This window comes from Felis catus, chromosome C1 (assembly GCF_018350175.1).
Source record: "Felis catus isolate Fca126 chromosome C1, F.catus_Fca126_mat1.0, whole genome shotgun sequence".
Taxonomy (NCBI): domain Eukaryota; kingdom Metazoa; phylum Chordata; class Mammalia; order Carnivora; family Felidae; genus Felis; species Felis catus.
Window position 1 is genome coordinate 28,286,599 of NC_058375.1, and position 15,902 is coordinate 28,302,500.

Consider the following 15,902-nt stretch of genomic DNA (forward strand, 5'->3'; position numbering starts at 1 on the left):
CCCGCGTTAGCAGAACAGCCTGGGGATGTTAAACCACGTCCGCGAGCTCACACGGCGACCCGTAAGCGGCCAAGCTGAGATTCAGCCCCAGAAATATGTGATTCCAAAGCTCATTTTTAGCCACCTTGCTCCACTGCCTCTGGTGACACCAGCTAACACAGCTCCTGCTGCTGTAGGAATGAGTGCCCCGACCGTGGGGTGGGAATCCTGATGCATTCTGGGAGTCAGATGGCACTGACATTCAGCAGGCTGCGGGCTCGCGTGAGGAAGGAAGGCCGGCCTGCTCGGGCTGCACCTGCATTTGCAAATCACAGCTTCCCCCGGCTCCGGCCTCCCTGCGTGAGGCAGGGCCACTCAGGGCGTGGGGCGGGGAGAGGACCAAGTCCCCACGACCCAGCTGCGGCCTGCAGGAAGTTCTGGCCTGTTTCTCTGGCAGGTCCTGGCAGTTTGTCTCACTTGGCAGTGATCCTCTGTCTAAAAGCACGTCCGACGTTTTGTGCAATAAAGTTAATGGACTTCTCCATCTTAGAGCAGCTGAATTCTCTTGGAGCAGATGCTGAGGGTTATGGATGTTCTAATTAGGACGCTGCCTTTGGCACTGAGGAAAGGAGGGGAGGCTCGTGACGTTGCACGTCCCGCGAAGATCCCCTGCCAGACTGCTTTCCCAGAGCTTGCCAGGGCAGACACACTGCGGCACAGGAGAGAGACATTCCTTTCCCCTCCCGTCTCCTCCTTCCCTTCCAGCACCAACGTCCTCCTCCCTTCCAGAAGGGACCAACGGGCCCAGGCGGGGTGGCCGCGGCCTCTCAAGTCTGAGGAGCCACCAACAGGGTTTTAGTGTTGCCATCAAATAAAACTTACAACCAAGTTAATCTGACACATTTATTGATGTGCATAATTGTTATTGGACTGCACCGCAATTAGGCATAAATGGTAGGTCGTTCCTGTGAGCGACTATAATTAGTAATTCTCATTTTTGGCCCAATCAAGTCTGGATTTTTTTTTTTTTTTCCCCTACAAGCGTGGAAGTCCCCCAGTGTCTGTAAACAGCACGGGTTCTTGACTATTTTCTGATGCACTCATTCGTTGATTCACGTACCTACTTAACGAATCTGTGCAGCAGAGGTCCCGCCCCGGAGGCCTCGTGCCGATGCCCTCTGGGTGGCTGTGGGTGAGTTGTTCTATTTTTCTTGGCCTCCGTTTCCACATCTCTAAAATGGGCATGGGGTCTGGAGAGTGCTAGCACAGTGCTGGGTCTGGAGCTGTCGCTCAGCTGGCTGGGATGTCTTCTTCTTCTTCTTCTTCTTGATTCATTTTTATTTGTCATTAATGACATCTTCTCCTAGCAAAGAAAGATACCAGCACTAAGAGCTCTCAAGCTTTTGGTCATCTGATCAGAGACGGATTCGGAGGACAGAGCCGGCCCGTCCCCTGGACTTTGCACGGAGCCGCAGGCAGGGTGTTACGAGAGGGCACAGAGCCAGTGACACTTGGGTTATGGCAACTGCCCCGATGTCATCGTCACCCACAGGTGAGCGGGGGTGAGAAACTTCTGGTTTTCCACGTTTCCGCATTTTTTTTTTCGGTCTCACCGCTGCCCAGACCTTCGGAAATGTGGGGCCAAGTCAGACCTCCCCGAGGGGGCAGGTGCCCACATAGGGCGGGAGGCTCTTACTAAATGCTGGGACCTGTCTCTGCCCCAGAGGATGCCCTATCCGAGTCCTCAGTCACCTGAGGCTGGATGAGGGAGAAGCCGATTACCAGTAAAGGTTTCGGGCCAGAGGGGCTGGGCAGAGGGGGGCGCTCTCTTGGAGGGAAATCTGGGAGCCCACGGAGTCCTGAGGAGAGTGGGTACTCCCCCGACACACTTCACACGGGGAGAAGTGACCTGGAAGACAGGCTGGAGCGGGCAGGGACTGCGGGGCTCTCGGTGAGGCCAGAGCCGCCTCAAGGAGCACGGGAGAGGCCAGGGCAGGACGCCAGCAGGTGGCGAGGCCCCGGGGGCTCCTTGAGCTGGCGAGGCGAACAGCCCTGGGTGAACTCTGCGCTGCCACTGAGTCACCGGAGCTTGGGCGAGTTACGTGGCCCTTCTGAGCCTTAGGCTGCTCGTCTCTACAGGAGGGTCACAGGACATGCGGTCGGTGCCTCGCATGTGTCTCCTGCCTTTACCACTTCCCCAGAAATGGCCCGGTTTCCTACCTCCGTCTCCTGCATTGCTTTCCAGGAGGCTTCATGCTGCCACAGAACCCATCTTGCTGCCTGTGGCGTGCCGGAAGCACCTGGGATTGACACCCCAGGGGACTAGCCTGGACCAAAAGCTGGCATATACACACTCCTGCTCTCTCCCCCTTGAAGGGGAAACTGGGAGGCATGTTCCATGCTGCTCCCAGAGGTCCGTGGCAGGGCGAAACCCCAGTTGCCTTCCACTTTTCCCCTTACATCTTGCTGGGTACTTACAACTCACTATTCAAGGGCCTCCTGCTGTTGAGGAACTGGGGACAGACGCCCGGAGCCAGGCTGAGCTGACACTTACTTGGGTCTTCGGAAATAAGGGAGTGGGGAAGCCCGGGGATAGAGGCAGGACGCGGGGGCTGCTTTGGCGGGCACCGAGCATTCCGGGGCAGATCGGATGCTCTGAAAGTCATCTCCACGGGACCTCCTCGTCCCAGTTCTAGTCTGGAGGCCGAGGCAGGCAATAAATCCCCTCGGTGGAGCTGGTCCCAGCATGGGCCACCCTGCAGAAAGGCTTCATCGGCGGCCTCATTTGCATAAGATAATGAAACCGCAGTAAAAATAGTAAAAGAAAAAATGGCCTGGCAACTTTGTTTCCATAATGACAGATGCTTCTTAAACACTCGGCTTCTGTTTCCCAAGGAAGTGCCATCAAGGCCCCCGGGGGAGCCGTGTGTCCCTGCCGCCTGATTCTCGGAATGGTAACCCGCAGCTCGAGGAGTGCCCGGGCTCTGACCTCCTCCTGCTCCTCGCTCACTCCAGAGGGACCCGGAGGGGACGGAAGTGGAGAAGGGGAGGTGACTGAAAGGCAGAGAAGGACCCCCACAAACAGTAAGCCCGTTGCCTGACACCTGGCGAGTGCTTTCATGGGAAGCCTTTCCTTTCTTCGTCTCATGAGCAACACGAGGCACAGGACTGGGAACCAAGGCCGTGAGCAGTCCAAGGCTGCCCGCTTAAACCAAGGAGGCAGAGGGGCCTGAGGCTTGCCTCTGATTCTGAGTCCCTGGGTCCTGCCATGAGTGACAGGAGGCCTGTGCCACAGGAGACGGCAGGAGAGGGAGCGGGTCTGTGACCTAGAGGGTGGTGGGGACTGGTAGCAGCCAGCTCGACGGGTCTCAGATCCCTGCGCTCCAAACGGGGCAAGACAACCAAGGTCAAAGGAAGGTGAGCCCTTAACATCAGGATATAGTTTTCTGGGATGGGACTCTCCCAGGCATAGAGGCCAAAGGATCTGCTTTTGGCCCGGGATCTGCTTCGGGACCATCTGGACCCATCATCTCCAGGCCACCAGGGCTCTGCAGGGACTGCATGAGAAGCAGACATAACAACCACCAACACAATAATCACGATGATGATGATGATGGTGATGAAGAACACAGTAATGAAGAAGTGGGTTGTTCCCCCGGCTCAGAGGGAACATTCTTGTATAGTCCCACTTGGCTAGGAGTATATTGGGGGATTTCTTGCCATGCCACCGCATTCCCTCTAAGTGCTGAGGACAGAGGCTTGGTCCTGATTCAGTGAGAGAGGGCGTGGCCAGAGAGGGTGGGGAGAACGGGGTCTGAGTGAATTCACAGGGTACAGCTGGTGCTTTGCTCACGCAACTTGGCCAGTGGGAGTCACCTGGGTGCTAAGGAAGGTGTCCTTACGGAGGGGCTGAGAAGGACCTCTGGGGGGCACGTCCCTGCTCTGGACTCCTGCAGATCCCCTGGGATCCACTCCCTGGAGCTCGCAGGTTGGCAACTGAACGTGGGTGCTCAGGCAGAAACTGAGGGTCCCCCGACACCTGACTCTGTTTCTGTCTGGTGGTTCCTCTTCCGGTTACCTCCTCGTCTTGGAATCTTTGGCCTAATTTGGGAAATGGTGGAGGGGGAGCAGGATCATGTGTCCTTCCAGATGTGTTGGGTCTTAGACTGGGACCCAGATCTTTGCACTGGGTATTTGATCATCTTTGCTTTCTGATTCCTCTGTGTCTGGGCTCTTGGCAGGTTGGGGAGGGCTCTGCTCATTTGTTACTTTCCTCCACCATAAAAGCTCTCATTGGTTGAGTTGTACAGGTATCACGTAATACAGGCTCCGCTTCCTTCCTTGGGGAGGGGGCGGCGAGAACCCTCTCTGAAGGGACAGAAACAGCACTTCCTGCTCTCGGGGTTGAGGTGAGGAGGGAGAGACAAGGCCTAGTATCATTTGCTTGTCTCCTCGAGACAGGGCCACGGAGAGAGCTCAGTGCCCAGGAGGGCCAGCCAGGTAGAGATGGGCTCTGAGAGGTAGAGTCGGGGGCTCTGAGAGGCTCAGCATATAGTAGACCTTAGTTCTTTTCCCCCCTTCCTCCTTTTTCTTAGTGAAAATTGCTGTCACTTACTGTTGGCTTATGTACTATGTCTGTGCTAAGTACTAACCATGCTTTTTCTCATTTAGCCTATACGACCATTCCATGAGGGGTGGTTTTCATGACTATGCATTTTAGATGAGGAAACTGAGGCTCAAGGATGTGAAGTTGCTTGTTCAAGGTTACACAGCTCGTAGGTGGTAGAGCTGGGACTCACACACAAAATATTTAAGTCTGTGAATGGATGGATGGAAGGATTGAGGGTGGTGGGCAGGTAGATGTATAGATGGATGGAGTAGTTGATGAATCGGTAGGTGGGTAGAAATGTGTTCACAGGAATGGGGATAGATGTGTGGATGGATGCGTGGATGGATGGATGGATGGGGGAATGGATGGATGGGTAGGTAGATGGATACATGAATGGATGGATGGATGAGTGGGTAATCTACCTGTTCCTTCCCCCTCAATGTGGGCTTCGTTCCTACCCGGTCTCTTCCCTCTCTCTTATCCAAGTTATCCTACTCCTTGTTGGACCTGGAGTCTACCCTGAACCCCAGTATATTCACTCCTAGGCGATGGACTTTACCTCTGTCTCCCAATGATAGACATTTATATTTCAACCCAGGGCCTCTACCTACCTCTTACCTGGCTTAGACCCAAAACTTCTTCCCAGGCTGTGGCTGTGGGCTAGACCAGGAGCCCACTGGGTCCTGGCCTCCTCTCCATTCTATAGGGATTTCTGGGACACTGGATTGGCACTTTGTCAGCTGACGGAATAGGAGGGTGGATATTTTAGGAGGTCTGCTCAACCCACATAGCTTTCTTTGGAATTCTGGGTGTTCTCAACCCTCCTAAAGCAAAGAGCCTGGGTACCATGATTATATTATGAGACCCTTCACTCCTTCTGGCCACAGTTGATTGGGCCACAGGCGACCAACGAACCAGAGCTAGTCTAATAATAGTCATTCTCCAGGGAATTAGAAGGGGGACACCGAGATACTGAGTCAACGGTGGTGGACATTCGGACTGAATGTATGGTTGGGTCTGAGCTGTGTCAGGTTCTAAGGCAAGTAGTAAAGGAGATAATAATATATGTCAAGAGCTTAGCATAGCACCTGCCACGTAGGAAGTTCTCAATAAATATTAGGACTTATGATTGCGATGGGGAGCATGGAGGGTTCTGGATGCAAATCAGTCTCTACCAAGTCGATTTGCATGAGCTATGGAAGGCAGAAGAGAGGTGGAGGCCACCTTCCTGCCCCCTTATGGACTGTCTCTGTCGTGGAAACGTGAGAGTTTTCCACACTATTGCTTCCCAGGTGACGAGAAGCATCGTGATGGGGCCAGGGGTGACAGCAGCTTCCTGACCCTGGATTACAGGCTTTCTGAGCCCTGGATTACAGCTCGGGGCGTGACCTTGCAGCTCTAGTCCCAGAGTCTCCCTGGATAGGTCTGTTGTGTGTTGCTCTGGGAGCCACGGGGGGGGGGGGGGGCAGCTGGCCCTTACTCCCTCATCGCTTCCACTGGTTTTGTACACATCTGTGTTCAATCCCCTCCTGCTTAACATGTCCTGTCCTGAGCCCTGGTTATATGTACGGTTTCCATCTCCTGAGAGTAACTGACTTACAGCTGCATTATTTCCACTTTGAAAAAGCCCACCCAACATCCCCAGCTGTGGCCAAAGAGGCAGGGTCACATAAGGACACAGTAACTCCCAAGGTAGCTACGTGGATGGTGATGAGTTCGGGACAGATGTGCCCACAAGGAGACAGAGGTCAGACGTCGTGAAGGACAGTCACCACACCCTTCATATCTGAAATAGGAACCAGGGGCCTGGGCTGGAGCCCCCTGCCTGCTCACCACTAGGGGCTCCTGCCGGGACACAGTCAGTCGGGGGTGTAAAGGACATAGCGGCCCAGTACCCTCTGGTTCGAAAGAGAGGGAAAAGCAACAGAAAACACACCTCAAGGGGACCCTGTTTTCTAGAAACATGTCTTTATTTAAAATTTAAAACCATATTACTTCATACAGCAAACTGTGCACTTTAATATATCACAGTGTCTTAAAAAGGAAAATAATCAGATTTGTTTGGAAAGTTATTTACATCAGCCTAGAATGATTGGCAAGTAACACAGTTACTATGAAACCCAAATCGTTACAAAATGTTTACAAAAAACTATATTCATAGAAATTCTGCATGTCCACAAAGGGCATCCCCTGAATGGCCCAGAGACCAGTGTGTGGGAACCATGTTGAGTGGGAGAGGGGGGCATCCAGGCACTCTGGTCTGGGTGGTGGGACAGGCCAGGGGTCTCACATGGCGCTGTCTGGGGGCTCAGCCCTGGGGCGGGGAACCCAAGTCCCCGACAAGGGAGGCCCAGCCAGGAAGTCGGCCCAGGCAGAGATGGGGTGGGGGTTTGGAGCACAGTGGCATGAGGGCCCCTGGAGCCAGGACAGGCCCCTCCTCGGGGGGCCAGATTCAGATGTGCTCTGGCGGGGGGGCCCCAGAGGCAGATTAGTGCACACCAGCCTGATGCGTGGGACCCGAGCAAAAGGTGGGCTGTTGACCGCACGGAAGTCTACTCTAGTACCTTCTCCCTTGCAGACTCCAGAGGTGCTCTGACCGGTGGCAAGGGCAGGACCACTAACAAAAAGGCTGGCATTATGTAGAACAGGAAGACCCAGGCGGGGCAGGGCCGGAGGTCTGCAGGTATGGTGGGGGGGGGGGGGGGGGGGCGGTGCTCCCGGCCGACCGCCCTGCCGGGGGAGGTGTAGACAGGGAGAGGAGGCAGACAGATGGCGTGGGCTGTGCTAGGGCCAGAGGGCCTTGCTGGCTTCTCATCTTTCACCGGTGTCACTGCACTGTTCGCATCTCTGGCTCCTCGGTCACTCCCTAACAGCTGGTCTCTGGGTCAAATGGGTCTGGGGACATTGTCTGCAGTGGGACAAACTTGCTGGCATGACTACAGCCGCTTCCCCGTATCGGGAGGCCCCAGAGTTTTGATCTGTAAAACAGAGACACACTGCAGGGTGGTTTGAGGTCTTCTGTTCTAGAAGGCAGGGGATGGGGACAGGGTCCATAAGTAGGGCACTGGGACATTGCACTGGCATGCTGACAGTGCCTCTGGGGTCATTCCCTCTGAAAAGCGTTTTTTTCCTAGCTGTGAACTGCGTCTCTGCGTGGGGGTGAGAATCTGAGGCAGAGGCCTTCGCCGCCTAGAATGTTCCAGCCTTTGAGGGTATTCCGGGTGGAGCCGGACACGTGCCCGGCCACTGTGACAGGCGGAGGTCCCAGGAGCCAGGTCCCGGTAGGGCATTACTCCTCAGGCACAGGCCGTAGACACGCTCGGACTGACACAAGGCCTGTTGGTCTCTCCTGCCCTGCCCCCACCCCCAGCAGAGGCTGCCCGGGCAAGGCTCACCTCCCAGCCACAGGGTCCTCTTCTTCAGGGTTTGGAACTCTGATGTGTGCTCCCCATCCCCGCGGGGCTCTCTGCGGCCCCTGCCCCAGGTGGCCTCCATTCCAGACTTGGCTGCTATCGCCCCATCCCTCACCTGGTCCCCACCCATACTGGCTGGGTTATGTACACTCTGTGTGCAGACGTGCAGGGAGGGGTGCGTATACACATGGGCTACGGGTCATATATACACTGTGCATATATATATACATATATATATATACAGCATATATATATATATCTTTTTACATTCATATATATATGGTACAGAACATTAACCTTCTACCAAAAACAGTTTTGTGACGTCACATATGGCCTCAGCTCTGAAATCTTAACTCCAGGGCAAATCCACGACTGAAAAATGAGAGCTCGATCCAAACTGGCATGGGGACAAAGGGCAGGGCCCTTCTACGGCGGCAAGCAGCTGGGCCCCTTCCAGATGTGTCCACTCAGCCTGGGAGACTGTTCCGGATGCGTCTATTCCAGACCTGTCCACAGAACTGGGCTCATTTCTTGCATCTGTCCAAGGGGTTGGTCCGTCCCAGATGTTAGGTCCTCACAGCTGTTCGTCCAGATCCCTCGGCCCTTCCAGATGGCTATCCACACGGGACCAGTCCAGACATGGGCCAGAGTCTGGCCACCTTCCAGATGTTTGTGCATACAGCTGAGAAAGGCTTGGGGAGGGACCGGCCTCATGCTGAGCCACGAAGCAGCAGCTTTGCAAAACTCCACACAGTAACCCCTGGAAAAGAAAGCAGGGAGGGAGCCTCTGACTGTTCTCCGTGAGCGTGTGCCTGGGTCTGTCCCCTGCTCGCCTCCGGTGTAAGGAGGGGAGTGACTTCTCACCACGTGGAAACTTCATCCGATGCTGCCACACCCCTCCCCCATTCTGGGCCATCACAGTCTGTCTGCCAAGTGCATTGGGGAGGAAGCCGGGATGTGCTCTTCTCGTTGAGACAGTCTTGGCCGTGAGGTGGGGGTGGGGAGGCCCTCCAACCCTCCAGAGACTCGGAGTCAGCTCACCTGCCAAGAGAGCCTTATTCGCCTGGAGAGGCGCTCGCAGAGTAGGGCCGCCTGATGGCAACAAAGCCGTCAGGGTTTTCTTAACTGTCCACAGCAGAGAGACCAGGAACGGGTCAAGGGGAGAGAGAGAGGAGGAGGGCTCATCGTCCCAAATCCCCAGGGTGGCTGGGGAGGGGTGGCCCCTCAGTTTGGCCAGGCTGAGCAGGCTGAGAGGAGGCACTGGCATGGCAGGTGGGAGACGCGGGTGAAAGGCGGGGGTCAGTCTTCTGTGAAGGGAAGGCGTGTGGGGCCAGACGAGGGCGGTCCGGCAGGTGCTCGCGCGAGTCCCGTCTTCCGTGCCGTCAAAGCCAGCTTTTACGCTTCCATCAGTGCCACCGCGTGTGGGCGTGCCCACGGGCACGCTCTGCAGCCCCGGGGTGCACCTGCTGGCAGGGCGGGCCCAGTCTTGACTTCCTCTTGGTCCGCCTCCACGGGAAAACCTTCTGCCCCAGAAGTGCCACCCGGCACCTCTTCTGCCCCGGGAGAGACGACAGCTCACGCTTGGGCAGAAGCGGTTTCCACTGCACTTTGAACACTGGGCTGGCCTCGAAGCCAGAGGGCACCAGCCGGAGTCTGCACCTTCGCCGCACACATGGACATAAGGCTTGAGTGGGAGGCGGAGTCGGGCAGCATTGTCACCCCTATCACTTAAGTACTTTCTGGGGGAGGGGGGGGTTCCCGATGGAATGGTGCCTCTGATGCCCACGACTGTTCACGCCACCGATGAAGCCTCTTCCCAGCCCATGCCACTTTTCTTTCTCCCCCCGCCAGTCCACGTATGCGCGCGGCCCCAGAAGCACACGGCACGTTCACGGAGCGTCATACCCAAGAGCACACGATGTCGACAGATCCTTGTGACCGACGATCTCTCCCCCACAACAGAAGTGCAAATAGACCCTGGTTCCCTGCCTTGCTGACTGTCCATCTGTGCTTCTGCTGCGAGCTGGGAGCACATGTGTCAGTGTGAACACACGTGTGCGAGCATGTTCCCCCCAACACTGAGAAACTCCAGTTCCGCATGGCTTCTTGCGTACATGCACTGAGCTGTGCCGGCCGTCTGTCTGCTTCTGTCCTCCCTCCTGCTCTCTGCTGCACACACGAGCCCCCACGCACACCCACGTGCACCCCTTGATGACATGGCTTCTCCTTTTCAACATTTGGCGATGCTCCGGGTTCTATCCTGTCCTCCAACCTCTGCCACTGGGGCATAAATGTGCACGCACGTGCACACACACACGCACACATAAGCATACCCACTCGTGCACGCGTGTGCACATATGTATACTCACCAGAACCCCATTAAGACATGGCTTCTTGTATGGGGGCTCTGCTGCTTGTCCAGATCTGTCTCCCTCATCCCAAATGCACACACATGTGTGCACACACACGTCAGAACCCAGGGATTGTGTTCATTTCGTGCCCTGGGCTCTGTGAGACGTCCAAATCTGTCCTTCGGCCCCAGCCCCTAAAGCTCACGCACACACAAAGATACACATATATGCACGCACACACACACTCCTACACATGGAAGCTCACGACAGCATGGCTTTTCCTGTCATTACGTGTTGGCGATGCCGCACATCCAGCTCCCTTCTCCCGCCTCCCAAGCGCACAGCCTGTTGGAGCTGCGGGGATTGCGGGAGCCAGCTGGTCTGGTCCTGCAAGCTTCACAGCTTGGAGGAGGAACAGTATTAATCACGAGTCAACTGCACTCTCCTGCTTTGGGAGTCCCTGGGGGGTGGGACTGGAGGTTACCCTTAACCCCGACTGAGAAGGCCCTCGAGATCTCAATGGAGCTCTTCCCTAACCAGACTCCCCGAGCAGAAAAAAGACAGAGGAGGAAGGGCGGTGACTAGTGTCTTCTGGGTCCCTGTCCGGAACCTCCAGCCCTCCCTCCCCTGCTCAGAGACTGCCCTCTGCCCTCGGCAATGGGAAGCCCTGCTGGCCCCATCATGTTCTCTTTAAGGACACTTTGCTCCTAACCCTTCCACATCTCATTCCTTTTCTAGAATCGTAAGACTTCTAGAGCATCCATTCTACCTAGCTGGAACCCACAGATCATCTGGTCCACCCGACTGTGAGCCCATCTGCGACTATTTCTTTGCTGTACCCCCCAACCCCACGAAGTCCAAGCTGCTCTGGACAAGAGACTGGGGCCAAGATGGCCTGTGTCTCTGTGTGGGGTCTTTGGTTAATTATCCAGGAGGCAGCTTTTCTTTCACCGTTCTTGGGGCCTCTATGAGCTCTGATATTCTGTCCCTGAAAACTTTCTTTTACCGGGGAGCATCTTTAGGTTTGGCAAGCCCAGGACACCAAGAGTTCTTTAGGGACCGTCTGGCTTTCCCCATCTACCCCAAAGTTAGCCTGTGCAGCAGGACTGTGATCCTTCTTTTGAGGAGGGGTGACGACGTTCACTTCAACCTAGGCTTCTCTTCTCCTTCCGAGATGACAGAAGGAGGTCAAGGTCAGTTGGCCAGGAAGGGAGAGTTGCTGATGAGTAGATGGTGAAGCGCCCAAGCTCTCAAATGCCACTAGGGTTTAGAAAACAGCCCAGTGACCAGCAAAATGAGACCCAATGGCTCAAGGGCCTGTGGGATTTCCATGGAATCCATTGTTCTTCTGGCTTCAAATACTGACTGAATCTCTGGTCATCCTTTGTGAGAGATTCAGGGGGGCCTCTACCCTCGGGCCAGAAAGAAAATTTGCTCTGACCACTCCCCCCCCCCCACTTTATACTCCTGGAGACCTCCTTGAGGAATGGGAGCCACTGGACATTGTCCATAAGAATTCAAGATGGCGGCCTCTGTGCATTCTCCTCTCTCCCATACCGCAAACTCCTCTTTTTCTCTATGGGGCTTTCTGCCTTCAACTTTGCAAAGATGGGGGCTGCCTGAGACCAGGACTATGTGAACAGCCTCTGAGGGTGAAGGTCTTCCTTCTGCTCAAGACGTGGGGGGTGGCCATCCCGTCTTCAGCTCCCAATGGCTGCCACACTACAACCCTTGAAGTACCCAAGGTTTGTCTCTGGTCTCACGGTCAAGGCCCAGGAGGCCTGGGCTCATGGGGAAAGAGTGGCAATATAAGAGCTGTTTCTCATTTTCTTTGGCCTCTGCAGGGCCGTGGTAGGAACTTCTGACTGTTGAGGAGAATTGAGGGGCAGGTGAGTTTGGCCTGAGAGGCATGTGCTTCCTTTGGCCTTGGCTGTCTCGGCTGGCAGCTTTAGAAACCCACAGAAGAAATGAGAGGCAAGTGGGGGCCTGCTGGTCTCCTGGTAGGTAAGGGCAGAAGGCTCCTGGCCCAGCAGGCAGGCAACGGCCCTGGTCCCCAAGCCCAGTGTGGGCACGGGGGAGGTGCCTTCCAGTCTCCTTTGCTTTCCTCCGCCCTGCCCCCAGGCCTTCGGTCCCCACCCCACCTGTGCTTAGGGGAATACAGGGGCCAATGGTGTGCTGCAGGCCATGCTGTCCTTGCCCGGAAGCCGGCGATCGTTGAATGTGTGCATGTTGATGACAGCGTCAGTCTTGACCATCATGGGAGGCTGCGGCTTGTGCTTGACCCGACGCTGGCAGGTGAGGGAGAAACGGATCTCATCGGCTACGGTGCTGCAGAAGGAGCGCTGGGGTGGGGTGGGAGGGCAAGGGGCACATGGGTGAGGCTTGGCCTTGCAACCCCAGCCAGTGCCTCCCTTTCCTCCCCAGGCTGTGCCAAGGCTGCCTGTCTCTCTCTCACCTTCAGGCCACCCACCCGCTGCCCACTCAGGATGACCAGTTTGTGGGGCAGCCTACAAAGCATTCCATTCTTGTTTGGAGACTAAGGGAGATAGGGCAGGTAGTATCATCCTATCCCCATTTCACAGAGGAGCAAACTGAGGCTCCGATTGGCACGTACCTTAAAGTTTGAGGAGCTGACCTGTCTGGTTTTTCTCCACTAGATTCTGAGGGCAGGAACCAAACCAGTCTCATCCGGGTGAGCCCAGCTCTGGCCTGGCCCAGAGTCAAGCTTAAGAAACACCCGGTGAATGTATGGGTAACCTTTCCCCTGGGAGGGCTTCCAACTGAGGGGAGAATCACTGTGCTCCCACTAGGGAAAGTCCAGCATGTTTCTCAAGGTGCGCAACTGGGAGGCGGGTCCCTGCGAGGCAGCGGGGTGGCAGTGGCTTCTGGCCTGGGTCCCTCATGGGCACCCAGAAGGGAAGGCAAAGGTACAGCTTTGCCTGCAGGTATCTGAGGGCAGCGGCTCCTCTGAGCCCAACAGACGGAGGCTGTCCTGTGACTTGTCTGGCCGACAGGGGGCGCTGTTGACAGCTCAACTTCTGCATGAGGTCAGGGTATTAGCACACCCAGGCACCTGTGGGCGGCCGGTGTGGTGCAGGGGAATTCGAATTCTGGCTCTGCCTCTTACCCGCTTCCCCTCCAAGCTTCCCCTGTTCACCCACTAAACACAGAATAGCCTCCCTCTTACCTCCCTTATTCATTCTGAAAATATTTATTGCGGGCCTACTATGTTCCATGCACTGTTCTAAATGTTAGGCATACAGACGTGAAAAAGACAGGTCTCAGCCCTCAGGGAGCTTACGGTCTAGGATGTGATAGAAACAGGTAATAAACTTGCAGGCAAATAAATCACTTCAGGGAATGGTAACTATCTCTAAGAGAATAAACCAGTGGAATGGGATAGAGCGGGGGCTGGGCATGGGGGCAGGTGGGGAAGGCTACTTGAGTGGTGGCATTTGAGCTGAAACCTGAATGGCTAGAACAGGCCAACGACAGGGTGCTCTGGGGCAAGAGCATTGCAGGTGGCTGGAACAGCATGTGCAAATGGCCTGGGGCTGAACTGTGGTGTGTTAAGGACTAAAAAGAAGGCCGATGTGTGCGGAGCAGAGTAAAGGAGTTCAGTGTGAGAGGGAGAAAGTCAGACAAGTGGACCAGGACCATGTCTTGTAGGCTTTTGGGGCAATGTGGAGCTCATGCCAATGGTATTGGGAATTCCTAAAGAATTTGGTGGTTCTTTTTTAATGTATTGTAATTTTTTTTAGCCATTCTTTTTGATTGGACGTCAAGGGTTCCCCCCCACCCCATTCCTCATGTGACAATTAACACTTCCGTGAACATCCTTGTAAATAAAACTGCATCTACCCTTGGCCACTTCCACTGGGTGCATTTCAAAAAGTAGAAATTCACTGTCAAAATGTGTGGCCACTTTTAAGACTCTGTCCAGACCGCAAAGTTGCCTTCCAAAAACATATCCGCTTGGACTGATCCCAGCAATACGGGAACATGTCCCTTTCCTCCTGTCCAGGAGAAATGCGGCACCAAGAATGATCTTTCCCCTTCCTCTTTGCTGACTCTGGCTTTCTGATTATAAAGGGCCCTATTTCATTTCTGATGGATGTAAAAAGCGCCTGTTTTGAATGGTCCCTTCCACACGGGACTTAACTGCAGTCTCCTTCCACACTGGCCCTACGTCCCTTTGAACTTCTCTGTGAGAGGGACCTCTGTCCAGCCCTCAACTCACGCGCACATTTAAATCACCCTATAAGTACGCTTTCTTAAGACACCAACGCCAGGCTCTGCCACAGACCAATTAAAACCGTCTCTGGGAGTGAGGCCAGGACATTAGCACTTAAAAAACTCTCTCCCTGTGATTCTAATTTGCTACCAGGACCCAGAAACATTGCTCAACCACACTTGAATTAATCAGATGGGTTGAGCAGACTTCTCCTGCATGTACACTTGGGCCAGACCTCTTAACATTCTTTTCTTTTTTAAACTTTTGATTATGGAAATTTCCAACTATATGCAGGAGAGGGAAGTGTATAATGAATCCCTATGTAACCATCACCGAGCTCCAACAATTACCATGGAGGGTTTTGTGCAGGGGAACGACACGGTTTGAATTAAGTGTGAAACAGGGCACTAGCTGTGTATGGAGAGTGGACGGGAGCGGGGAGGCAGGAAGGCCAGACCGGAGGCTGTCGCGCGGTCCAGCTGGAGGCGAGGGGGCTTGTCCTGGAATGGAACAGCAGCGGTGGGAGTGTGTGCTCGGAGTCAGAGCAGGGGTGGGGCCAGCGGGCCTCCTGGTCGGGGGGGTGGGGTGGCAGGGGGAGGCAGGGTGGGCTCACGTACCCCGTGAGCTTGGGAGGCACGAACCCAGCCGGAACCCTGTCCTCCCTTCTCCCTCCCCTCCCCGCGCCGGTCCCGGTCCTCGGGGCTCACCTGCTCTCGCTCCGCTGTTTTGCGGAGCTTGTACACAAACTCGCCCACGGCCACCAGCACGGACAGGACCAGCCCGGCGGCCAGGACGATGAAGATGCCCCCGATCTTCTGGACGCCCAGGGCGCTGGCCTCTTTGTTTTCCTCCTCGGGACACCCGCTGCCTCGCCACCACTTCTCCTTCATGATGTGGAGCTTGTCTTCCTCCTGCAGCTGCAGGATGGCAATGGTGATCTTGTCCCGGTACGGGGAGCCTGCGTGGGGGACAGGGGTCCGGCTGGCAGCGGCGTTCAGTGCCGTGTGCGTTCGCCCTGCCGGCACCCTGCTCGGTGCTGGCCACCATCTCCATAGGCTCACAAAAGCCCCTCTTTGAATGATCTACGGTGTTTGGGTGGGAGAAACGTCCTGATTTGGGGTGGGGAGTTTTGCCTAGGAGTCCCTGTCTCCACAGGCCCCTGGAACGCACGGTGTATCTGGGCTGCATCAGCAGGGGAAAAGTCAGGGAGAACAGCCATGACCTCTGAACGGACCCCACCCCACCCCTGCCCTGCCTCACCCCGCCTCTGGGTTGCCCCCAGCTCTCCTCTGCCCAGGCCCCGGCTGACCCCGCGA

The 15,902-nt window shown here is 55.5% G+C and overlaps 1 protein-coding gene and 1 long non-coding RNA gene across 2 annotated transcripts in view; one reads left to right on the plus strand and one right to left on the minus strand.

Moving 5' to 3' along the window:
- Nucleotides 1-1,108: 1,108 nt before the first annotated feature.
- On the plus strand, nucleotides 1,109-6,175 carry LOC123379564. Its single transcript, XR_006584162.1, has 2 exons — nucleotides 1,109-1,531; nucleotides 2,875-6,175. It is a non-coding gene; the product is annotated as an uncharacterized LOC123379564 (long non-coding RNA).
- A 364-nt stretch (nucleotides 6,176-6,539) lies between these two features.
- Nucleotides 6,540-15,902, minus strand: part of GRIK3 (glutamate ionotropic receptor kainate type subunit 3) — a 230,466-nt gene continuing 221,103 nt past the window's right edge. Inside the window, exons 15-16 of the mRNA XM_003989866.6 lie at nucleotides 15,294-15,544; nucleotides 6,540-12,694 (exon numbers count right to left, since the gene is read on the minus strand). Of these exons, the coding sequence (XP_003989915.2) occupies nucleotides 12,500-12,694; nucleotides 15,294-15,544 (446 nt within the window). The 3' untranslated portion in view covers nucleotides 6,540-12,499. The remainder of the gene's footprint in view (nucleotides 12,695-15,293; nucleotides 15,545-15,902) is intronic.